The sequence below is a fragment of the Lonchura striata genome, chromosome 36 (genome assembly GCF_050655825.1).
Source record: "Lonchura striata isolate lonStrDom1 chromosome 36, ASM5065582v1, whole genome shotgun sequence".
NCBI lineage: Eukaryota > Metazoa > Chordata > Aves > Passeriformes > Estrildidae > Lonchura > Lonchura striata.
Genome location: NC_140738.1, coordinates 3,884,696 through 3,911,096, shown reverse-complemented (window position 1 = coordinate 3,911,096; position 26,401 = coordinate 3,884,696). Strand labels below are relative to the sequence as shown.

General features: G+C 49.1%; 1 protein-coding gene across 1 annotated transcript; it reads right to left on the bottom strand.

Annotated features, from left to right (window-relative positions):
• Positions 1-21,864: 21,864 nt before the first annotated feature.
• On the bottom strand, positions 21,865-23,087 carry LOC144248843 (olfactory receptor 14I1-like). Its single transcript, XM_085565391.1, has one exon. It carries the CDS (start codon positions 23,063-23,065, stop codon positions 22,133-22,135), a length of 933 nt encoding a protein of 310 aa, XP_085421517.1. The 5' UTR covers positions 23,066-23,087; the 3' UTR covers positions 21,865-22,132.
• Positions 23,088-26,401: the final 3,314 nt, after the last annotated feature.

Sequence of the window (26,401 nt, the reverse complement as noted above, 5' to 3'; positions counted from 1 at the left end):
TGAGAGGTTTCTGCAATCATGGCTTCCAATATTCTGCTTTAATTAGTCCCTGGAGTGGCTTTGTCAAGAGCAACACTCAGTGGGGCCTGTTAATGCTTTAAGGTACTTCAGTTCTTTTAAGGTTCTTGGTTCTCTTTTGCTACAGACTCTGTGAGATGTTTGTGCAATCATGGCCCCAACTATCTGCTTTTATGAGTCCCTTGAGAGATTTGTACTTACACTCAGTGGGGCTCATGAATACTTTGAGATTCTTAACTTTTGCGAGGTACTTTGGATTTTCCTTTCCACATTGAGAGTTCTTTGTGCCATTTTCAGTCTCTGAGAGGTTTTTGTGCCATCCTGGGCTCCAGTTCTCTCCTCCAAGGACTCCATGAAGAGCCTGTGGTATAGATGGACCTTTGTGGTTCCCATTAATGCTTTAGACTCCAACCACTTTGGGGTTTTCCTCTGACTTTGACTTCGGGAAAGGTTTGTGCAATCTCCTCTCAGGCCCTGAGGTTCCAGGTCTCAGCTCCAAATGCACCACGGGGCTCATTAGGATCAAGCAAGCCCTGACAAACCATGGCCCTGCCTTGATTTTCTTCTGGTCTGGGGCAGTTCATCAGGAGGGTTTCTGTAGTGTTTTTGGTTTGCCAATTTGAGATGTCTCGGCCAATGCATCAATTAGTGTGGTGGGCTCAGTGCTGGCTAATTACCAGTGCACTCACTAGAATATTCTAACTCATTTCCTGCTGTGAGATAGGATTAGGAGAAAGGCAAAGTAGGCTCAAAATTTTACAAGGGTATAAATATAAATAAAATAAATAACTAAAGAAAGAGTAATAAGAATCAGAACAAAACAGTCAGAACACTTCCTCTCTCCATACAACCTGACAATGTAAAGAGACAAAACCTAAAATTTTCAGTCAATTTACCGCCTCTAAAATGGTCTTTCTACAATTCTCTTACAGAGAGAAGTTCCTCTTGTTAATGTTTTGGAGACTTCTCCAAAATAAAACAGTTATCTCATGGCTTTTCATTTTCACAAATAGCAGTGGCCTGGAGAAATCTGCAATCGTGAACTCCCTCTCATCTTTTCCCATTTTTTCCCACAGCTGTGCTTATGGGCCATGCCAAGTTATGGGATATTAGTTTCAAGATGAGCTGTTTAAGAGCAAAGGTTCTCTTCATATGTTTCTGAAATCATCTTCATCTCTGGGAACAGAGATCTTCATCTCTCCCTGAGGGCACAGGATCTCATCATTGTTCTTCCTTTCTCTGTTCAAACCTGTCACAGGAGATCACAGCTACTGCAAAATTTGCTTACTTTAGCATGGAGGCCTTTGCTGAAACAAGTCATCTCCCCATACTTTTCAATGCATTATACGGAAAAATAGAATCTGATGTATCAATGACATCCTTCTCCACAGCTTTAGCAGAGGATTCCAGCCCCAAGATCAAGGCATCTCCTCATCCCTCCCATCTGGGACTCAACTTCGTCTTCCCTGCCCTCGGTGTGTTCATGCTGCTCCTCTGTGTGCCTGCCCTGTGTCCTTTTCTCTCACGGGAGGGAGGATGGCAGCACTGGCAGAGTCAATATCTGCCCGGGGCTGCAGGTTGTTCCATGAGCCCAGCTGGGCTCTGGGAAAGAGACCCAGCCAGGCTTTCTCATCTGTAACTTGTGTCTGCACAGAGGCGTCTGCAGCTTCCTTAGTGCTTTAACAGATTGTCAGCTTTCAAAGCTAATTACTGATTGGTTTTTGTCAGACACACAGGAAACTGCTAGCAGCTTCTCTCAGGACATCACTTCTGTGATGCAAAAGCACCACAGCAGCACAGAGCACATAGCTCCTTTGTCCATATGCAGTGGCCATGTGCCCAAGAGCTCAGAACCCCTCCTTGGGAGATCTCTGGGCCCTCTCCAAGGTGTTTTCAAATTAAAACATTCAGCTCATTGTCTAAGAAAATCAACAGTGGACAGTACCAGCCTGACCTGTCTGTCCTGGCTACTTTTATCTGGGAGCAATCCTTGGGTATATGGAAATTGGGAGGCCAAATTCTAATTTTGACCATGGACCTTGGACATGAAGTCCGGTTCTTTTCCACAGGAAATAAGGAACACAGCCCCACTGTTTTGGGGGCAGATGAGAGGTGACCAACTAGAGCTGGCAGGTTTTCTTCTGGGAGATACCCTTGCATATAGGGAAGATTTTATGGAGGATTCCAATTTTGGCAATGGGCATCTGAAAAGATGAACAGTTCTTTTCCATAGCAAGGAAAGCACAGAGTCCCATGGCTCCAGGACCTGATGAGAAGCAGCCCTCAGCATTCCAACATCAGCCAGACCCGTCAGGTGGCCCCCGGCAGGCCAAGCCAGCCAGACCTGGTCCATGTTCCCTCGCTTCCATGGGGCCCCACAGTGTCCCAATGGTCCCTTGCTTCCAGGAGGCCCTGAGGTGTCACAATGCCCCTTTGGTGACACCAGGCCCAGAAGGGTCAGAATGGTCTCCATGGTTCCATCAGGCCCCACAGAGTCATAATGGTCTCTGGGTCCATGAAGCCCCGCGGTGTCACCATGGCCCCTTGGTTCCATGGGCTCCAGTGGTGCCACAATGATCCCCTTGGTTCCATGAGGTGCCCACAGTGTCACAGTGATCTCCATGGGAAGGAAAGAACCGAGCCCCAGTGTGGCAGGGGCAGCCACCAGAGGCCAAGGCCAGCCAGGCTTGATGGTACGGGCAGATTTTGCCTGGGAGCAACCCTTGGATGTAGGGAATTTTAGAGGTGGGATCCCAATTTCAGATATGGACACCTGGAGAAGGACAGTTTTTTCCATAGGAAGGAAAGCACAGAACCCCTGTGTTTCAAAGGCAGAAAAAGAAAGAGGTAGCTCTCGGGAGGCTCATGCAAACAGACCTGTTCTTCCTGGCCGCTTTTGTCACGGAGGAATCCTTGCATACACAGAATTTGGGAGGAGGAATGTCAATTTTGACATTGGACACCTTGAGAAGAAGGACAATTCTTTTCATTGGAAGGAAAGCACCAAGCCCCAGGGTTTCAAAAGCTGATGAGAGGCAGTCTCCAAGAGGCCAAGGGCAGCCAGACCTGTCTGTCCTGGCAGCTTTTACGTGGGAGCAATCCTTGGATGTACAGAGTTTTGGAGGAGGAATCCCAATTTTGGCCATGGCCCATGGAGGAGAAGGAGAGTTCTCTCCCATAGGAAGGAAAGCCCAGAGCCCCAGTGCCTCAGGACAGGTGAGAAGCAGCCCTCGACATGCCAAGGTGGTCAGGTGGTCCCCAGGAGGCCCAGCCAGCCAGACCTGGTCCGTGTTCCCTTGGTTTGGTGGTGATGCCTTGAGAGGCTGCCTAGAACAGAGCTAGGCAGTGTTAAAGGAATAAAGCAGGTATTTATTAAAGGCCTTCAAGGGATACACCTTGGGCAGTACAAGAGCCTGGCCCTGGCTCCATCCTAGATGGAGTCCAGGTCATGAGTTTTCACTGGGGCAAACAGGGAGATTTGATCTGGCAGGATGTGTAAAACAATCCCCTGTAATATCTACCTGTTCTCACACAGAGCACTTGGCTGCAGGGACACATTCCCATTGTTCCTGCCCAAGTTTCAGGATTCAAACACTGCTGTCCTTCCCAGGAGCTGTTCCTTCAGCTGCCTTGGGAGGCCTTTTGGCCTCTGGAGCCACACTCTGGCTCCATTATTAGAACTGCTGGATCCAAACCCTTAATCTCCACCAACAGCAGTGATTTGAGGTGGATCTCCTTTTTTCCAATTTGTTTTAAACACTGACAATGTCAGTAATTGTGCTACCCTGACTTGGGTTTGAATAATCCAATCTTGTTCACTATTGTTTAACTAAATTACTTTAATTTTCCCTTGATAATCAGTTCCTCCTCCCATGACATGAGCACTTTGCAAGGCCAAGCTCCAGTGAGCAGTTACCAAACCAAAGTGTCCTGGAGGAATATGGATTCCTGTTCCTGTATTGCTAACTCTCCTTTGCTTCTGATTTATCCTGACTAATTCCAGTGGATGAAGGTCCAGCCCTGCAGCCTCTGGGCTGGCCCTGCCAGGGCCATCACAGCCAGAACAATTTCCCAGGCAGTCCCAGTCTCACTGTCCAGGGCTGTATTTGCACACTGGGAGCAGCCGTGCACAGCCAGGGGGTTTCCATTTCCCCAGGGGCCATTGTTAAGGGCATGGAGCACATCTGGGAGATGGGTTCTCCATGGGGACAGGTTCCCATCTCCTCATTCTTTAACTGCTCTTTGAACAACCCCTCCTCCAACTCCTCCTCCTCATCCTCCTCCTCATCCTCCTCATCTTCCTACTTCTCATCCCCATCCTCATCCTCATCCTCGTCCTCATCCTCGTCCTCGTCCTCCTCCTCCTCCTCCTCCCCCTCCTCCTCCTCCTCCTACTGGTCTTCCTCGTCCTCCTTGTCCTGTTCCTCCTCCTCGTCCTCCTCCTCCATTTACTTGTCCTCCTCCTCCTCCTCCTCCTCCTCCTCCTCCTCCTCCTCCTCCTCCTCCTTGTCCTCCTTGTCATCCTATTCCTCCCCCTCCTTCTCCTCCTCCTTGTCCTGATCATCCTTATCCTCCTTCTCCTCATCATCCTCCTCCACATCCTCATTCTCATCCTCTTCCTCCTCCTATTCCTCCTCCTCCTCCTCGACTTCCTCATCCTCCTCCTCCTTGTCCTCCTTGTCCTCCTTGTCCTCCTTGTCCTCCTGGTCCTCCTCCTCCTTGTCTTTTTCTTCATCCTCGTCCTCCTCCTCCTCGTCATCCTCCTCCTCCTTATCCTCCTCATCCTTATCCTCCTCCTCCTCCTCATCGTCCTCCTCCTCATCCTCATTCTCCTCCTCCTCCTCATCTTCCTCTTCCTCCTCCTCCACCTCCGCATCCTGCTTGTCCTCATCCTCCTCGTCCTTTTCCTCCTGGTCCTCCTCATCCTTGTCCTCCTCCTCCTTTTCTTTATTCTCCTCCTTGTCCTCCTCCTCCTCCTGTTCATCTTCCTTCTCCTCCTCATCCTCCTTCTCCTCGCTTTTGTGCTCATCCTCTTCCTTCTTCTCCTCCTCCTCATTCTTCTCCTCATCATCATCATCCTCCTTGTCCTCATTCTCTCTCTTCCTCCTCCTATTCCTCCTCCTCATCTTCCACCTCCTCTTCGTGCTCCTTGTCTCATCCTCCTCTTCCTCCTCCTCCTCCTCCTCTGAGTGTGGTTCTCAGGATTCAATGACTCTAGGATTCCAGGAACCTGGAACTCTGGGATTCCATGGCTCTGTGACCCCATGGATGAATTCAGAACTGTCTCCAAGGCCACGAGGGAACGTTGGTGCCAGCGGGAGGGGCTGCACTGCAGGGGCACCAGCAGCTGAGAGGCGACTGCAGCTGCTGCTGCTGCTGCTGCTGCTGCCTCTGCTGCTGCTGCTGCTGCTGCTGCTTGTGGTGGTGCTGCTGGCATGGGCAGGGCCCTGGTGTGGCTGAGCATTGCCATCTCAGCCTGTGAGCTCCTGGGAGCTGAGGACAGGGCCAGGACTGACCCAGGTTGGCACTGCACTTGAGGACGGACACAGAGAATGGAAAGTGCCCATGGAGTGGTTCCGAGCAGGTCTGTGGGAAGGAGGAGGGAGGGAGGATTAATCCCCTGCCCAAGGCTGCCAAGGGAAGGCTTTGGGAGGGAAAGGAAGCCTTGACCTGCACAAAGCCCTTCAAGGGCCCAGTTGCCCACGCTGAGCAGGATTTCATTGGGCTTTGTCTCATGACAGTGGAAGGGTCAGAAGTGGTGGGAGCAGCTGGAAAGCAGGGCCGTGTATTCCCTCCCCCCAGCCCACTTGGGAACATCTGGGCAAGGTCTCCATTGTCTGCCTGCAGCCAGCTTGGGGGGCCCTTCCTCTCCTCCTCCTGCTTGGGGGACTGGGCTTGGTTTCTTCTGCCATCTGCAATGCTGAGCTTCTCTGTCCTCAAACCCGGCTGCTCAGGTTTGTGTCCCTGTGTCTCACACCTTCCTCCTCTTCCTCCTCACCACGTGCTCATGGAGCCTCTTTGGGCAGCTGGACTGGAACTGGCAGCAGCAGGCGAGCCCTGAGGAGCACCTCTGGCCTCCAGCCTTTCTGCAGGGCTGGCCAGAGCCTTCCTGCCAGGGGCGAGCCTCTTTCCTCTCTCCTCCCGAGGCAATATAGTCTGGATCTTGGCTCTGTCCTCCTTTCTTTCTCTTTCAGGGAAGGATCAGCCATGGCTGAAGGAATCTTCCATAGGTACCTGGTGCTGATGGCCATTGTCAGAATCAACCAGCCCACTGGAAAGAATGGGATTTCTCCTGAGGATGACAAAGGGATTGTCCAGAGGATGAAGGAGAGGGAAGTAAACCTTTGGCAGCACCAGCTGCACTTGGAGGAGGAAATTGCAGACCTGGAAGCCAGACAGGAGTGTCTGGCATGGCCTCTGTGGGAACTGGAAGGAAAGATCCATTGTCACACATGCACGGTGGTTTGCTTGGCTGTCCCTGCCACATTCATGATCTGGAGGCAGCGTAGGAATGGAGCCAGAGGGGAGCACAGAGAAGAAGAGATTGACCTGGGGCTCCTGGGGAAAGCCTGGAAAGGAGTGGCCTTTCTGACAAAGCCCTTGTACTGCTCAGGGCCATTTGCATCTCCATGGGCAGAACTGGAGGATATCTTCCAGCATTTGTGGATAGATTTGTTCAATTACCTCTTAAATTACTTCATTCCTGTAAGAAAATCTTGCTGCTTGAAATTCTTTAAGTTCCTTAGGTTAAGAATATCCTTATTTCTGTATATTGATTGTTAAATATTCTGTATTGATTGCTATAATCTCTGTATTGATTGTTAGAAATACTCTTTCTATTGATTGCTAGAAATACTCTCTGTATTGATTGTTAGATATACCCTATATTGTTAGAAATACTCTGTACTGATTGTTAGAAATACTCTCTTTTGATTGCTATCATCTCTGTATTGGCTGTTATACTCTGTATTGATTGTTAGAAATAGTTTCTGTATTGATATTAGAAATACTCTCTGTATTCATTGTTATAAATACTAGGCTTCCATTAATAAGATAGATTTAAGCAAAGGAATAAACTTTTCAGAATTGTTTGTTTTCAACCAGATGACTTCCTGTTATCTTTAGCCTCGGGCATTTTCCTTGCACCCTGTGCTCCCCTTACAGGCTGAAATGCAAACACCACAGAAACAGAGACCCTGTGTGCAAAGCACAGCCAGGGGTGTGTGCTCCTCTGAAGGGACAGACATTTAGGGGAGGATGTCTCAGAAGGAGGCTGTGGACATTGTGGCTGGAAAGCAGGGAAGGAACAGTTTGGCACGAGCTTTCCTTCAGCAGGAGGGGAGCACACAGAGGAGTTTGTGTCAAGTGAAGTCTGACACTGCCATCCAGTGCTGGCAAGAAGGGTGGAGCAGCGAAGCTGAGAAAAGGGCCTCAGCATGTTTAGTGATGAAGTCTGGACTTCAGTGATGGGGACAAAACCTTTCTAAACTGAACATTGAATCTCAAACCCATAGCATTTTGGGAAGGAATGTTACTTTCTTCACAGTATCAATATATTTTCCTACCCATTTCAGGTAAGAAAGGATTTCACTCCTTGTCTGCATTAGTGGATGTTGGAATTCCTAGTGCTCCCTTCAGACTTCCAGGGATTGGAAGGTGCACTGCGGGCTGTGAGGAAACACTTCCCAGGCATGGCCGAGGTTGTACATCTGTTCAAACAAAGGGGAACTGGAGAGGGTTCTTTCAAAGCTTGACTCCTCCCTATTCCATCAGCAATAGTCTCACAGGATTTATGGGTCAGGAACATGTACAACACATGGCAGGGAAGCTGGGCAAGCAGTGAGTGCTGTACCAGCAGGGCCAGAACGGTGCAAGAGCCAGCACCTAACAGGCTGAGGCACCCAGGCCAATCCCATCTTTCCAGGGCTCTGGGCTGAGCACACAGCTTCAATAACGTCAGGTGCGCTCCCCACAGAGCCTTCTGCAGAGCTCTGGGTTAGGACTGACAGCTTTCCTCTTTATTTCATACTAGAAAGGGAAATTTTTCTCTCATTTTGCCCATCTTACATATGCAGATGTGATGGGAGGCCATCTCTCTGTGTAGGTGTTGAACCTGAGAAAGACAGTCTGTAGTGTCAGCTGGATACCTGAGGGCTGTCACATAAGCAGTAAGGGTGAGCTGTCAATTTAAATCATGATCAGGAATGTAGTATGTTCCAATCCTTAACATTAAAATTCAGTGCCACCTGTGGCTCCAGTGGGATGTAGATCAGGCATGTGTCTTTACCAAAAATGTAATGGTTATTTTAATACTTTTCAATTGGGATTGGGTCCAAAAGCAGGAGGGTCTTGGTGCGAAATTAGTATTCAGCCTAATCATTGCAACTAATTAATTAGTTTTATTGAATAAATGCACATGTACAAATGTGCCAGCAGTTAGTCTCTGAGATGAGTAGGTTTGAGGCATTTTTTCATTTAGTCTGTAGTGTGAACTTCAGTGTCTGCAGACTTATATATTAAATTTCTCTCTTGGCCACCACTTGATGATTATCATCACTAGAATTAAATTCCTAGTGTAGTGAGGAGGTGGGAAATAGATAAGAAAGTCTGTTGGCTTTGCATGGCCAGGTTTTGGTAGATGAAGTAATGGTTTCTGTTAGACGCTGTTGGAAGCTCCCCCATGCGCACAGAGCAAATGCCAGCTGGCTCCAGGAGCCCCAGGCTCAGAGCCAGTCAGAAAGCCAACCAAGTGAGAGCAGAGGGAGGGCACCTTCCAGTCTCTCTTGGGCATGGCCACAAAACAGCCCCTGCTGCTTCTTCCTCCACCTGTGTTTGGGGTGTGCTGGTGGCAGAGCAAGCCAGGTTGTGCTCTGCCTTCCACAGCCTGTTGGGAGCGGGCATGAAAAGCGCTGCATGCACAGCGGAGAGTCCTGGAAGGTGCTGACAAGAGCATCCTGCAGGAGCAGGGCTCTGGGCTCTGGCCAGGAACAGCCTGGTTTTGCTGCCGTGACCACAGGCTGGAGTTGAGGCAGGTGAAGAGGCAGTGGGCAACTTGTGTTTGTAGAGGGCCTGGGGCTGTACCTCTGAATATCCACCTGAAAACACACTCGGGGGAATAGGAGCTACAGCTGGAGTGCCTGTCCTGAAAGAACATGAAGGCTTTCAGCCTTGCCAGCATTTCTTAAGGGTGTGTTGGTGTTGGCCAGAAAAGCTGCACATTTGGGGAAATGCCTTTGGAGAACAGGGGCTTGCTTCTCAAGGAAAGTGCTTCCCAGGGAGCTCCCAGTGAGGCAGGTGCGAGTGTCCCCCTTTGGCTCTCTGTGTTAGAGGGAATGCCGCGGGAGACAAGACTCATGATATCATGATCATCAAGTCTCAGTTTATTGTGACAGATTACACAGTTTATATATGTTTGTTAATTAGCTCATACATATTGCAAAAGCCAAGCTCATGATTGGTTGCTATGTGACTTGTACTATTATCTTAAAAGTATCTTTATGATCGATACATGCTTGTCCAGCTGGCCTTGCAGTTAGAACAGCTTAGTACCCCCTTTGTTCTTCTCTATCTACTTCTACATACCAAGCAGTTTCAATATCCTGCTTTCTGCACACCATCTACTCTTCAGGGCCATGCGAACTTTGCAGCAGTCACATAGCCCTCCCTATTTGGATTAATTTTACAGTATCATGTCCCTTGTCGTTCAACCATTCCTCTGTCAGGCTCTCTTCATCTCCCCCGTTTTCCTTTTGGACAAGAAGGTGTGCATTCAGCATTTTCTGCGAAAGCTGCTGCATCAAGCCTTGTAAGCAAGTAAACACACAGGGCAAAACAAGCAAAAGTATCACAATTATGCTTAGAACTATTATGCCATATTTGATGATGTCCCTCAACCATGGTCCGATCCCCAATCCTTTCAGCCAGCCTTCCAAGCCCAATCCGTCCTCCACCTTCAACTGTTGAGTTAGCTCGGTCAATTTTCGTATTTGCTTATGGATAGATGTAGAGTGATCAGATAAGTTCATACAGCACATTCTTTCAAATTCTTCACAACTATGACCTTGGGCTAGAAGAAATAAATTAGTGGCAGCTGCTCTGTTTTGCAGAACTGCATGACAGATACTACCTATATTTGTGGCAAGCTCACTTAACATTTTAGATGAAATATTAATTTATTTTTCTGTCCAGTAGGCTAGGATTTTTAATTGTGTGAAAGCTTGCACTGAAGCAACTCGTGGGGTGAAAAATGAGGTTAGTATTACAGAAGTGCACCCCACTTCATATTTCTCATGTTTTTGATTGTTCTGCTTAACATGAAAGGAACAAACTTAATTCTAAATACAAACTATATTTATGATAAACTTAATGTTATGCTTTTGATTATCTAATTGATTGTCCCTCTTTTTCTTTTGCTATTGAAAAGCAATGGTAAAATGAACAGAAAAATCATAGGCATTACTAAAACTCATTAAAACTTAGTAAAAAAGTCTATAACATAATTAAAAACACACTTATGAAAAAACTTTAAAGCCTACAATCTTCTGTGGGTGAAACACAAATCTTTGTACAATCTACTTTTGCTGTGCATCCTCTGATTTACTTGTGGAGAGATTAGTGTTCTCTTGAAATTGATAAGTTTAACATTCTTCAATGAAATCTATCCAGATTCTGCACCTGCTAAAACACAAACAAACTCAACACTCCCCACAGGGACTGGAGGGTCCTCTCTCAATTCTGTTTCCTAAAATTTGCATGAAGAAATGGAAATATCAACATCTTTATAATAAACATGAAAAAACATTAAGAACAAAACAATGCATATAGTAAAGAAACTAACAACAAATAAAAATCAATCAGATAATACACAATTAATATTACATATAAAATCACAGTTACCAAGTGCTACACTATCAAATTGTCATCCCAGAGTCTGCAGCAGCTGATAAACCTTAAAACAACAGAGATTTGGATAAAACATGTCCGGATCATGTTTCTCTAAAACTCCTTTTGAGGCTCAGCTGCCCTACATGGTCAAATTGTCAAGCCAAAAGGACTTGAATACTTTTTGATGCAGAAAACACCTGGGTCAATCACACCATCCACGTAGAGCCAGAGCTTGGCCAGAGCTCAAACTCTAATTGGAGGATATGTTTTAACACATTATAAAACAAAAGTCTTAGAAATAACAGTTATAAGTAAAAAACCTTATTATTAAAAATTTATCAAACTAACAAATAATTGAACCTGTCTAAAATCTCTTTTAAGATAAAAATTCTCTAAATGCAACAAACCTTTTCTTTAGAAATCTGAAAATTTGAAGTCTGAAATTTTGAATTAAAATTTGGATAATGAATTTTTAAAGGAAGATGAATTGCAGCTGCATAAAAGATTGGATAAAGAAAACACATGAGTAGTTAAAAAATCAAAAACACAGGATCCTGAAAAAACATCTTGTAATCAATCACCTAAAGAGACAATAAAACATATGAAAACTGACTGTAAATACTATAACACCTTAATACCTTAATAATAATTCTTATCACAAAAATCAGACAACTCACATTTTATGATCAACCTATTAACAAGAAATGTTTAAAATAGTTTAAGACAATCCTTTTAAAGCACTCATATAACATTAGTAACAATCACTACTTATCATTACTTACAAAAACTTAACAATCACTATTTATCGTATTATCTATAAAACTTAAAAATCACTATTACTTATATTATTATCTATAAAAACCCAAAGACAGAGATTACAAACTCAATACTAAAATTCCATCAGATGACATTTTCTTAACTCTTTGTTTTCAGAGACATTTTTGGTAATTAAATCATTACTAACATTTCTATCTTTATACAGTGATTTTTATCTATATCATATTTGAAATAACATTGATTCACATAATGTTCATCCTTCTTGGTATCTTGGAAAACACTCGGTCCTGCTGTACTTTTTCATTACGTCTTCTGACTCTTGTAAGAAATTGGGAAGGTGCTGTTGAAATTTTTGCTGTAGTGTTGCGATCCCGCCATCGGCGGCGCTGCTGCTCTCGGCGTTGTCGCTGCCATGGCAACCAGGACTGTGCCGCCATCTCCGCCGCCATTGCTGGGCGCTGCGGGGAGATGAGGGGCGGCGCCGCCTCGCTCCCGTCCTTGTTGTGTCACCTTGTGGATGGGAGAAGAGACACCCCCGCCACGGCCGCGCCCCGCCTGCTCCGGCTCCAGCGCGGCTGAGCCCCAGGAACGCCCCTCTCCCCCTTGCGCTGCTGCTCGGCAGCAAGGAGCCTTCCGTCTCTCGGCTGATGTCCGCTCCGCCCCGGGCTCGCCTCCGGCTCGGTGCTGGCCGGCCCCGCTCTGTCTGGCCCCGCGCCTGCTCCGTTCTACCTGATTCCCGTTCACACAAAGTGAATTTGGGATCCCAGTCCCGTTGCCATAAAGCAATTTGGATCTCAATTTCCAGCACCTCAATGCTACTAGTGTCTATGGGAGGTACAGGCATTTCAGAAGCAGAGATGGGAATGGGAAAATTTGTGAGAACCGGAGGGTTTGGCTCACTGGAGAGAAGCGAGGGTTTACATTCCTTATTTTTCTCCAGAGCTGTCCGTATCACTTCCACCGCCCTCTTTTCTGCCTGACACATTAACAATTCGTTATTAACCACTCTCCAAAGTTTACTCATTTTCTTGCCCGGTTTATCATCATCTAACACTAATTCCGACAACTTATCCCTATATCTTCTCCATTCTGAAAGTTTGTGAACACTATGGGGGTTAACGAAAAAGCCGTAAGACTCAGCATGATGCAATAGCGAAGGGAGATCCTTATCTAAGTCAATCCCCCTAATCTGCCTTTTTCTAAGAGAAGCACTAAATAAATCATATGATGCTTGCCTTTCCATGATTACGTCGGTACCGTTGCTGGCTCCTTCAGGCTTCGGCAGCACGTATCGGCTGAGCTCGCCGCTGCGGTCACTCAGGGCGCGGAGCAGAGCGTTTCGGCTCTTTCGCCGTCCTTCCAGCTGCAGGACCCGCACTCCAACGCAGCACCTCTCTCGCCTTAGGCTCGGATCAGGTCCCTGCTTTCGGGCGCCAGTTGTTAGAGGGAATGCCGCGGGAGACAAGACTCATGATATCATGATCATCAAGTCTCGGTTTATTGTAACAGATTACACAGTTTATATATGTTCGTTAATTAGCTCATACATATTGCAAAAGCCAAGCTCATGATTGGTTGCTATGTGACTTGTACTATTATCTTAAAAGTATCTTTATGATCGATACATGCCTGTCCGGCTGGCCTTGCAGTTAGAACAGCTTAGTACCCCCTTTGTTCTTCTCTATCTACTTCTACATACTAAGCAATTTCAATATCCTGCTTTCTGCACACCATCTACTCTTCAGGGCCATGCGAACTTTGCAGCAGTCACGTAGCCCTCCCTATTTGGATTAATTTTACAGTATCATGTCCCTTGTCGTTCAACCATTCCTCTATCAGGCCTGGGCCGTTTGTATTCCTGAAACACATCCAGGTTTGCTCAGCACCAGAGACACCTTTCCCTTGCTTGTCCCCAGCTGTCATCACTGCCTGCAGTGTTCTGCTGTTCCTGGAACCTGGGGACACTTTCTCAGAAAGATCCCTGACAGGGATCTCTTTAAGATACAACAAACTTCAGTGTTTCAATGTAACTGAGACCTTGAGGGTTTTGTGACATCTCTGAGGGGGTTGTGACATCACAGAGCTGGCTGTGTTGTCACAGAGAAGGGTGTGAGGCCATAGAGCAGACTCTGCCATCATAGAGGATGGTTCTGTGGCATCAGAGAGTGGGTTGCACCATCATAGAGCAGGCTGTGATATCACAGAACAGACCGTGACTTCACAGAGTGACTTTGTGACATCACAGTCTTCTCTGATATCACAGCATCCCTGGATGGCATCGTGGGGTGATATCATAGAGTTGGATCTGGGACATCACAGGGGGTGTTTGTCATCACAGGAGGCTGTGTGACATCACAGAGAGCTGTGTGGCATCACAATGGCTTTGTGACATCACAGAGATGGCTGTGTGACATCACAGGGGCTGTGTGAGGTCACTGGGGAGGTCACTCTGCCCCATTCCCCTCCCAGTTCCCCCAGAGAAGTCCAACGCTGCTCATGCACAGCGGGTCCCCTGTCCCCCCAGGTCCCCCTGACCCTGGTGCTGCAGCCTCCCCCAGAGGATGTTCCACAAGATCGACCCCAGAGCCTGACACGGGGACGGGGGCTGGAGCCATGGGGGGTGGGACAGGGGGACAGGGACCCCCCGGCAGCGTCCCCGTGTCCCCCAGGGCCAGAGCCTGGGCCAGGGCTCCTTCACCCTGTGACCAACGAGGGCTTGAGAGCACTGAAAAAATCCCCAGCAAGAGATCAGCAAACACCAGATTTAATATTAAGTGACCACCACAAAGTTCCTTGGCAAGAGTCATTCTGCTCCTGACTGCACACTTCAGGCACAGCAAGGAAACAAAGCAACAACAAAACCAAACAAAATCCAGGCAATCAAACCAGAAATGAACCAAGAAACTGTCCTTGTGTGTGTGTGTGTGTGTGTGTGTGTGTGTGTGTGTGTGTGTGTGTGACACAAGGACAGTGAGGGCAAGGATAAAAGGAATATGGCCCAAAAGCTTAACAGAGCTCAAAGCTAACAGGACTTAACTTATACCTTAACCTTAACTTCTACATTAAGCTTTACGATTTAGCAAAAGAACAGAGCTTAACAGCATTTAACCTAAGTTAAAACCTATGACTTTGCAGCTAAACAGAGGAATAACATTTAACAATATTAATTTTAAAATTAACATTGTTAATTTAAATTGTCAAATTCAACATAAATTCTACACTGTTAAATTCAACTTAGCTTATAACTTATATGAAACATAACAACTTTGCAAAAGAAAAACTCTTAGCAGCATTTAACTTAGCTTGGACCTTGTGACATAACCTCACTTACAGGCCTGACTGGCTCAGCTATCCAAGGCACTCAGACCCCTCAGGGAGCAGCATTTCTGCCACATTTCCCCAGCACAGGCACTCCTGTGTGCACACAGACACAGAGAGTCAGTGCAAGGCGCCTGTGAGAAATTCCCCTGAGCAAAGGGAAATGCTCCCTGGGGATGCTTTGGCATCTCCCCAGCAGGAAAGGGTTGAGCCTGGAGGAGTGAGGGGATCGGCCCAGGCTCCCTCGTTGTTGGGGATCCCCGAGTGCAGCAAACGGGAGAGTTCCCGGCTCGGAGAGGCCCCACTCAGAGGGAGTCGCTGGCCCAGGAGAGCTCCAAGGGCTCCTTTTGGAGCGCTGTTTGTAGGGCCCCAAGAGAGGGGCTGCAGTCCCAGCCATGTTTCATCCTGGCCGCACTTGGCATCAGCAGCTTTCTTTGGCAGGGTGAGAACAGGGATGTTGTGCCACCGAGGGAACACAAACAGTTCCCAGGGCTGCTCCTAAAGCAGCCAGGAGCTGGCTGGGCAGCAGCAGTGCCTGGAGCAGAGCGTGTTTGTGCTGAGCTCCAGAGGAGCTGAGCCCAGGGGCTGCTGGCCAAGGCCGAGGCCAGCGAGCATTTCTCAGCTGGCAGGGTGGACTGAGAAGGGGAGGGGGGAATGCACCAGCACAGGAACCATGGAACCAAGGGACCATTGTGACACTGTGGGGCCTGTGAGACCAAGGGACCATTGTGATACTGCGAGACTCAGTCCATTGTGACATTGGAAGGCCTCATGGAGTCATGGAGACACCATTAAGAGACTTCACAGCCTCATGGAACCAAGGGGCCATTGTGACTCTGTGGGGCACCATGGAACCAAGGAGACCATTGTGACACTGAGGTGACTCATGGGATCATGGAGACCATTGGGACACTATGAGGCCCCATGGAATAAGCAAAGCATTGTGACACTGTGAGGCCTCATGGCACCAGTGAGACCATTGCGACCCGGGGGTCCCCACAGAACCAAGAGGACCATTGTGACACTGTGGGGCCTCATGAAACCAAGAGGCCTTTGTGGCACTGCAGGGCTGCAGGGAACCAAAGGTCCATTGTGGCACTGCAGGGCCTCGTGTCATCAGTGTTCCATTGTGACACTGTGGAGCCAAAGGAGACCATAGTGACACCGCAAAACCCCAGGGCCCAAAGGTCCATGACATTATGGCCTCATGGAACAGAGGAGTCATGTGTCATTGTGGGGCCTGGAGAACCACAGAGACCATTGGGAACTTCAGGGCCCCATGGAACCAAGAGAACACAGAACAGATCTGGCTGGTTTTGCCTCCCAGGGGCTGCCTGACAGCTTGGCACCTGGAGGGTCTCTTCTCATCTGCTATTGAAGCACTGGAGCTTGGGGCTTTCCTTCCAATGGAAAAGAACACTCCTCCTCCAGGCATCCATGGCCAGAATTCAGATTTCACCAGCATGTCCTTATATCCAGGGATGGTTCCCATAGGAATATTGCCAGAATCAATCTGGCTGGCAATCTTTTTGTAATGGTCACTGCTCATCTGTCCCCAAAGCAGTGGGGAAGGCTCTGTGCTTTCCCTCCTGTGGGAAAGAACTACCCTGCTTCTCCAGGTGCACATGTCCAAGATTGTGGTTCCACCTCCAAAATTCCTTATATCCACAGACTGCCCCCAGACAAAATCTGCCATTCCTGACAATTCTGCCTGGTCTGGGTCTAGTCAGGCTCTCGCCTGCCTTCCAAACAGTGGGGCTCTGTGCTTTCCTTCCTATGGAAAAGAACTGTCCTTCCCCTGCAGGTGCCCATGGAAAAAAATTGGGCTCCACCTCCAACATTTCCTGTTGTGAGAGACTGGAGGAGATTGTTGGCTGGAAACATTTCATGAGTGGGGGAGGAAGGGGCAGGTCCAGCCTTGCCCTGCCCTGGAACCCCAGCACTGCCCTGCCCTGGAACCCCAATCCCCCCAGAGCCTCTATCCCAGCCCAGCAGTGTCTGCCAGTCCCTGGCACAGCACAGGCAATGCTCCACAGCCACCTCTGGAGCCCCAGCCCAGCTCCTGAGTGACCAAATGACCCCAAGTCCCACCTGGGGGAAGGGCCCAGGAAGACCAAGGGGTATTTAAGGCTGACCACAAGGCAAGCACACATCTTGACCCTTCCTCCTCTTGGAATTTCCAGCTGAACATTGCAGGAATCCAGTAGTTGGTAGCTCTGTGTGTGCTTCTCTAAGTATTATTTTTCTCTCTTTCTGTGTCTACTTCTTCTGTTTCTGTCCTCTTGCAAATTTTGATTATCTTAAAATTGAACAGGTTTAGAGTTTGTGAAGTTGAATGGGCCAAGTTAATGCCTTGAGAAGTTTTTTTGTTGATTGAATGCCATATTAAAACATTTGCCAAAGTTTCTCTGATTTTTCTAAATTTCCTAGTAAAGGCTGTTTAGTTGTTTGGAGCTCCTGAGAAACTCCTGATAGTATTGCTCCAGTCCATCCAACTCAGAGGACAGAAATAATTGTCATTCCTTTTGAATGTCACCTTGAGAGAGTTTTTTATTGTATGGGGGTCAGGGCTTGTGTGTCTTGCTTGGCACAGCCCAGGCAGGGCTTTCACAGCCCCATCCCACACTCCATTTCCCATCTGGAGCCGCTGGTGCCTCTGAGTTCTACTGCCCCAGCCCCAGGGACGTTCTCCTTGTCTGCCCATTCCCCCAGGGCCTCTGGGCAGGGATGGCCTCAGTGGGGGCTGCTGACATCCTCAGCAATTTGGAGGCTGCTGCTGAATTTTACTGCTCCAGAGGCTTCTTCAGCCTTCAGCTCTTCAGTGCAGGAATTCAGTGCTCCAGGGCTCATTAACATTCAGAACACATTAACAAGCCAAGCCTCTGGGAATAATTTGATTTATGTTTTCAAATCCTTTGTGGTTGGTTAGGCGGATTCCATTAGTGTAATTGAAATGAATGAATTTTATTTACACAGGGAGTGAGGAACCATTTTTTAGGTCCCATTTTGATTTTTTAGTTAATACATTGATATGTGCAATCTCCAATTGACACTGAATCCAAGTACCTCCTCATGCAGTTTGAATAGATACGAAAATAAAGACCCTTTATGGCTGACAATCCATCAGACTCTGTCCCTACCCTCACCCCACCATTTCCCCCATCCCAGCCCTGGCACTCAGAGCAGCCTTGTGCAAATCTGAGCTCCCTCCAGCCCAGGCTGCACCTGCAGGTTTCAGCTCCTTGGCTCCAACTCCCACCTGCTTTCCTTGGAGAAGGAGCTGCCCCAGACACAGAGGGATGTTCATTTATTGCCAGCCAACAAAGCCAAGGGAAGGCACAGCTCCATCAAATGCAAAAGTCATTCCTCTGCTGGATATTAAATCCAGACAGTCTCAGAGCAGTGGAAAACACCTTCTGTGCCCAGCACAGATCCCAAGGTCCCCCAAAACCTTCCCTGCCCCAATTCTGCCCAGATTTGCTCTTTGCACACACGAGTCACAGGCTGAAGTCAGGAGCTGCCTCCATGCCCAGAGGGAGGAAAAGAGGGAAAGTGGATGAAGAGCTCTCCTGTGCAGAGCCAAGGTCCAAGTGCAGCCCCTGCAGTGGGAACCACAACTCATCAGGTTTGTGTCCTTTGGGCTCAGGGATGGTGACACTCAGAGGCACAGAAAGGTTTCTTGCCAACGAACAAAAGTTAAACATTTGATCAGTTTAATAACCATTTCAGCTCTTCCCTCAGCTCTCTGTGATGCCCAGCAGCATCTGACATGTCCCTCATCCGCAGGGGATTTCTGTACAGGAACAGTTTTAGACAAAGACATAGGAAATTGTAATTCTGTGATGGATATAAACACAATAAGATATCATTCATATTTATTCTAACTTCAGAAAGATAGGGTCATTCCGTGTTGTTCAAAGCATTAATCGAGTCACTTGAGAGGCCCTTGAATGACCAAAGAGCACCTAGAGGAAGAAATCTGGGGGCAACAGTTAGGACATAGAACCAGCTGGTCTGGTGAAGAGATGCCCTAAGACATGACCATTTCAACAGGAGAACTGGAAACCCCTGAAGAAAGGGGGAGATGGTACAAAGAGAATACTGGTGATTCAAGAAGATGGGAAGATCAGTATTGCTTCTCTTTCCTCAACAGTACACCTCCAGGAAATTCCTGTTACTGGTGGGGAAAACTTGGATATTTTTTAAAAGTAGTGAACTGACCCAGACAATAAAAATGTCCTTGTATAACAAGAAATGTACAAGTATTAATACCTGTGTCCCTTTCCAGGCAGACATCAGCTGTGTGCCCATGAACAGGCAGTGCCACTTGTGCCCTGAGGTGCCGAGCTGGGATTGGATCTCTCAGGGAGGAGCTGAGGGAGAGCAGAGCACCTTGCAAGCTGCAGGTCTCTGCCAGCCCCACAGGGCTCCTGTGCCATCAACATCTGCTCTGCTCCAGTCAGGAACAGGGCCCAGCACGGTGCCGGGAACATCAGAGAGCTGAGGTGTGTGCTGGAATTCCATGCCCTCCCCATGGCACAGCAGCCCTGCATTTCCCTGCTCCAGCCTTGGTCTCCAGCACAGCCATGGAGGCTCTTTGGGCTCCTGAGTGTTCCTGCAGCCCCCAAGGGCAGCTGAGCTCTGCCTTGGGCACAGGCAGCCCTGGCCAGCGCAGGCCATGCTCAGCAATTCCTTGTCTGTGCCCGGCCTTGCTGCCAGCCCCGGCAGCGGCTGCGTGGCCCCTCGGTGGCCCTGTGCTGGCCCAGCCATGGTGCCACAGCCCCTGTGCAGCCCAGCCCAGGACAGGAGCATTGCGGCTGGGAACGGCCCCTGTGCCGTGGGGCCCTGGGCAGCCTTGGGGCTCTGTGCCCCATGGCCTCCCTGCTGGGCAGCCTCTGCCAGCTCCTGCCGAGCCCGTGGCACCTGTGGGGCTGCACAGACAGCCCTGCCCGGGCTCTGCCGGCCTCTGGGCCAGCAGAGAGGCGGCCAGGGCTGGCCATGGCCGGGAACAGGCCCTGAGCCCCGCAGGAGGATGGAGCTGGGCCACAGCCAAACTCAGCCCAGGGCAGAGCTGGGCTCAGCAGCCAGGGCTGCCCAGGGCTGGCACAGACAGAGGCTGGCGCTGACAAATGTCCTGGGCCCCTCCCTGCTCTGTCCGTGCCCCAAGGGCACAGAGCAGCCTCCTCTCTGGGGCTCTTGCCTGTTTTCAATGCCTGCCCAGGCGCTGGCCCTGCCCCACAAGGCCTGGGCTGAGTCCTGCCCCTGCCCGCTCAGCCAGGCTGAGATGGACACTGATGGTTCCTGTGCCAGGCTCTCCCAGCCCAGCCCAGCTCCCTGCCAGCTCTGCCAGCTGCCCTGAGCTCTGGACAGCACCAAGGGCCTCTCCCCAGCACAGCCCAGCCGGCTCTGGCCCCACAGCTCTGCTCAGCCCAGGCTGCTCTGGGCACTGCCCCACGGCCTCAGCCCCTGCCAAGGGCACAGCAGCAGCTGCAGCTCAGCCAGGACTCAGCCCCACCATGGGGGAAGGGGCTTGGCCAAGGCCAAAGGAGCTCTCTGGCTTCCCTGCTCCCCTCTGCCTGAGGTGCTGAGAGCTCTGCAGCCCCTCCTGCCATCCCATCTGCCCAGGCCAGCACAAGAGCCCCGGCCCTGGGGCCCTCCAGAGCTGCTCCTGCTCCAGGCCCAGGGCCCATCCCAGAGCTGGGGCAGCCACAGAGCTGTGCCCATTTCTGCTCATTGCTGCTCTGATGGGGATGCATCCTCAGACACTTGGAGGTAGCTGATGGATTTTACTGTTCCAGAGGCCTTTTCTTTTCTTGAGCTCTTCAGTTCAGGAATTCAGTGAGAAAAGCTCATAAACATTTGTTTAAAACGCCCAAACAAGAAAATCACCTGGGAATAATTGAAGTTGTCAACTCTTCTGTGGCTAATAAGACAGATTTGAGAAATGTATTCAAAGATAATGTACATTGAAAACAGTGAAGAGATAATGGTTTTGTCCTGTTTTCTTTTCCTGTTTATCGATTGATATAATCAATGTCCAATTGATATTGATCCCCAGCACCTTCTAATGCAGTCTAAACATATATGAGAATCAAGACTCTTGGTGACTGACATTCAATCACTCTTTTGTCCCCACCCCCTTGCCACATTTCAGTCTTTCATACCCTGGCACTCCTATGGGTCAGGAATGATGTGGCCAGCAGGAGCAGGGCACTGATTCTTCCCCTGTGCTCAGCACTGGTTGGGCAGCACCTCGAGTGCTGTGTCCAGTTCTGGGCCCCCAGTTTTGGAAAGACCTGGAGGGCTGGAATGTGTCCAGAGAAAGGCAGCAAGCCTGGTGAGGGGTCTGCAGCACAAGTCCTGTGAGGAGCGGCTGAGAGAACTGGGATTTTATCCTGGTGACACTGCAGGGCCCGAGGATCCAAGGGACTTTGTGACATCAAGGGATCCCATGGAACCAAAGGGACATTGTGACACTGGGAGGACTCATGGAATCATGGAGACCATTGGGACATTCTGGGGCCTCATGGAACCCTGGGCACACATAGCTGGCTGGGAGTGTTGATCTGCTGGAGGGTAGGTAGGCTCTACAGAGGGCACTGGACAGGCTGGATCCAGGGTCCAAATCCAACAAGGTGAGGTTTAACAAGTCCAAGTGCTGGGTCCTGCACTTTGGCCACAACAACCCCTGCAGTGCTACAGGCTGGGGACAGAAGGGCTGGACAGCAGCCAGGCAGAAAGGGACCTGCAGGGACTGATGGACAGCAGGCTGGACGTGAGCCAGCCGTGTGCCCAGGTGGCCAAGAAGGCCAATGGCTCCTGGCCTGGATCAGGAATGGTGTGGCCAGCAGGAGCAGAGCTGCTGTGCCAGCACTGATCTGCCCCAGCTCTGCACACAGACATTGCTGCTGCAGCTCCAGAGAAGGCAACAAAATGACGTCTTTGCAGAAATCTTTACTGGAAGATCCTTTTGTTCCTTGAAAACTACTAAAAATTAAAAATGGCACAAACAATGACATTTATTGTGGACAATATGAAAAAAGTAAAGCAAAGGGTAAAACAATCCATAACCAAACCATCAAGAATTATCAAAGATGACTTTTATTACAAGTGATGGCAGAAATTGGACAGCAGTTTAATGTTCCTGAAAGCATCCAGTCATCAGTCTCCACACTGCAGCCTTGAGCTCCTGCTTCCTCAGGCTGTAGATGAGGGGGTTCAGGGCTGGAGGCACCACCGAGTACAGAACTGACACTGACAGATCGAGGGATGGGGAGGACATGGAGGGGGGCTTCAGGTGAGCAAATATGCCAGTGCTGACAAACAGGGAGACCACGGCCAGGTGAGGGAGGCAGGTTGAAAAGGCTTTGTGCCGTCCCTGCTCAGAGGGGATCCTCAGCACAGCCCTGAAGATCTGCACATAGGAGAAAACAATGAACACAAAACATCCGAAGAGCAAACATGCAGTAACAGCAATAAGCCCAAGTTCCCAGAGGTGGGAATTGGAGCAGGAGAGTTTGAGGATCTGTGGGATTTCACAGAAGAACTGGCCCAGGGCATTGCCATGGCACAGGGGCAGGGAAAATGTATTGGCTGTGTGCAGCAGAGCAGTGAGAAAGGCACTGGCCCAGGCAGCTGCTGCCATGTGGGCACAAGCTCTGCTGCCCAGGAGGGTCCCGTAGTGCAGGGGTTTGCAGATGGACACGTAGCGGTCATAGCACATGATGGTAAGGAGGGAAAATTCTGATCCGATGAAGAAGGCAAAAAAAAATAGTTGTGCAGCACATCCTGTGTAGGAGATGTCCCTTGTTTCCCAGAGGGAATTGTGCATGGCTTTGGGGACAGTGGTGCAGATGGAGCCCAGGTCGCTGAGGGCCAGGTTGAGCAGGAAGAAGAACATGGGCGTGTGCAGGTGGTGGCCGCAGGCTACGGCGCTGATGATGAGGCCGTTGCCCAGGAGGGCAGCCAGGGAGATGCCCAGGAACAGGCAGAAGTGCAGGAGCTGCAGCTGCCGCGTGTCTGCCAGTGCCAGCAGGAGGAAGTGGCTGATGGAGCTGCTGTTGGACATTTGCTGTGGCTGCACATGGGCACCTGTTCATGGAGAAAGGACAGTGAAGAGATAGAGGAGATACCTGTAACCAAAATCAAAGCCATTTCCCATACACCGTCCTCTGTAGCAGACATGGACACACTTTTTTGTTTAAGAGTTATGGGGATTTCATTATAAGCTCCCCAATATTTTTCCCAGTATTCTCTGATATCAAAATCTCCGCCTTTCTGCTTCCCCCAGGGACAACAGAACAAGTTCTGTGAGACAGAGTGATGAGAGAAGAGTGAGGGGAGATGGTCTGTCATTCTGACCTATTCAGTTTTCTCTGGACTATCCTTTCTCAGAGGAGGGTGATCACTTTCCACGCTTCCCCTAAAACCCCCAGGTACTGCTGAGAGCAGATTGATCCACTCCAGCCCCGCTCCACATTTGGAGCCAAGGACTCACGTTTCTCATTTCAACAACCCAGCAGCACTTCCAGTGTCACAACACCTCTGCCTTTTCCCGTGAATCTTATAACTCAGAGATACTCTACGACATGTTTGCACCCTGGATTGAAGCTCCCAGCTTGGACTGTGCGGTGGTGTGTTTTTCTTTCATTTGATATTTGTTTAATATCTGTTTCCCCCCCCCCAATCCTCCCTTTCCCTGCCCCTTTCCCTAGAACCTTCCCTGTCATTCATTCTAGCCCCCTCCTCAGCTTCCAGATGTTAGTTCTGCCCTAAACTCCTCCCCTGCTATTCCCTCATTGGTTACTGTTCCTACACCCGTCCTCCTGAGTTCTGTATAAAACCTTTGCCCCCCCGCCCGTCGGGGTCTTGGGGCTCATGGAATAAAACCATCTCGTTCCCCCCCAAGTCCCGTGTCGCCTTCGCCTGTCCCTGCGCCACGAACTGAAACTGCAGAGCTTGCGGGGGGAAGCGGCCGCCCGTTCTCTTCCCTCACCGCCCAGCACGGCACCGCTCGGGGTGCCGCGGCGAGAAGCGCATGCCGCGCCAGAACATATGGTAGCCAGAGGATGGTTCCCTCCTTCGTCTTGTAAAAAAAATGGGCAAATTTGTGGGGGCGCCCGCCTCACAGAAGAAGAAGGAGGGAAGAGGAACATCTACGGCCGTAAAAGCTCTGCCTGATGCTAAGAGGAGCTGAGCGGCGAGCGAAAAACTGACGCTCCGGGACCCTCTTTGTTCTCGCCATCTTCCCGCCCGGGAGCAGCCGCGCTGCACGGGCAGCCGGGCTGCAGAGCTTTTTGGCGGGCAGACTTACCCGAGGACACAGAGAGCGGTTTTGGCAGCGGCTCGGGGGAGCCTGAAGAAGGGCTGACCGAGAAGAGGTTCGTTCCTCGGTCAGCATCTGCAGCGAGACCACCGGAGGCTGATAGTGGCCGAAACCAAGGCTTCGGGGACGAGTCTTGGTTTAACGGGAACACCCAGGCTTCCGGAAGGGCCAAAACCGGGAAGGAACATCCCCAGTTTTCAGCGCGACTTTTCCATCGAGTCGAGGAGAAGATTCAAGCCATCTCCGTCCGAGCCTGCAAGGTAAGGTGGGCTACACGGGGTGGGGGTCGCCCCGACGGGCGGCTGGGTCTGCCACCTTTTTTTTTTCTTGCGTTTTGACCCCCGTCTGCGCCCAGACTGGGGCTGTAGCCTTGCATGTCCCTGGCAAGCGGGTGGGTTTTCTTTTTCTGGGGGAAGTTAGCACTGAGTGCTATCCTTCGCCTAGTCTTCTGTGGGGACCTAGATTAGATCGCTTTTTCTTCTCCTCGAAAAAGTTGTCTTCTCTATCCTCCCCTCCCCATTCTGGGCTGGACGGAGGGGGTAGAAAAGACACCAGTAAGGATCAGCTAAGAGGGCGACACGTTAGCTATAGGAGCGTTGTTAAAAGGGGCCCTTTACACCCACGCATTGCGCCGACATCCAGCTGCGTCGGGCGGCCCCCCCCCCCTCCTATAAATTTCCCCTTTTTGCTTCTGTGAAGCTCCCTATATCCCCATCCCCTCGGACTTTCCTAAAACCCTTTCCTATCCTCCCTTGGGGATTGCTGTGGCCGAGCTGCCCCAAGTGCCCTGCCGGACACTGCTCAGGCCAAGTGCAGTGTATCTGGCACCCCCTCCCAAGATGGCGCTGGCCACGCCGCTCGGGACCCATTTTCCCGCCTTGACCCTTCTTTTCCGCCCCTGGTTTCCCGCCAGTCCCATTTCTCTCCCAATAGCCCTGCACCGTCCCTGCACGAGGCTAGTCCCTATTGTGGGGAGGCGGGGTTGGATATTCCCCCATCCTTCTTCGGGCTCGTCCTCCGGGGGGAAGGTCGGGAGGGATCTTCTCCCGAAGAAATGGAGCCGAAACCCGGGACTGAGGATCCGTCATTTTGTCTTCCCCCTAAAATGGCGGCGCCCCGGTCCACCCCTTACCGATACCCCCTGTTAATCATGGCAATCACTAATTAAGTGATTGTCTGATTCCCCTATCCTATTCCTTAATGTACCCTACCCAATATTCCTTTTTATTTAACTACAAATTCCTCTTTTTGCTTTTAATTATTTTTGAATAATCTGTTTGTTGAGTTATATTTTATAGAAAAAAAATCATCCCAGTTAATTAATACTCAAGATATTATGCCCACCTCTCAAACGGACATTCAAATTGAACAAACCACATCGCTATCTGCTGACTCTGCTTTAAGACAAGCGCCGTTATCCGCTGACTCTGCTTTAAGAATTTAAAAAGCTAAACATCGCAAGCACCGCGACGAAACAAATTCTAAATCAGATGAAGTCACAAATCCTGCTGTGCTTTGTACCCTTAATTTGGACTTTGATTTAGGACAATTTTATATATTCCAGATAAAGTTTTTATATGTTTCATATGTTATAATCACAATTAGTTTATCATTTTTTAATGTCTTTCAATTTATGTTTTTTTAATAATATGTAATGTTACAATTTGATTTTATATTAAGTTGTTTTGTTGTAATTATAATTAATTCAGTCTTTTCTGATATTTTTTAACTTAAAGGCTGTGTTTAACCATTATTGCTACAGGAATCACTCAGCTACTATATCGCTTCAGGCTTGCTGCATTGCTGCGAAATTTAAAAATTTATTAGTTATATTTAGTTGATTTTTTATTATATTTAATTCCAATAATTCCATTTAATTATTTTATTCAAATTAGATAGTTGTAATTTTAATCATTCTAATTAAATTTTTTAGTTTAATTTCTGTCAATTATTTCATTCTATTTCAATTATTTACATTATTTACATTATTTTAAATTGTTACCCAGAGCAGCAAAACAGCAAGTTTTGTGCAGTCTTGTGTCTAATTTAAGATATTACTACTCTTCCTGCCCTATAAAT

Coding starts and splice junctions, on each gene's coding strand:
- LOC144248843 (XM_085565391.1), bottom strand. CDS start 23,065: ATGTCCAACAGCAGCTCCATCAGCCACTTCCTCCTGCTGGCACTGGCA.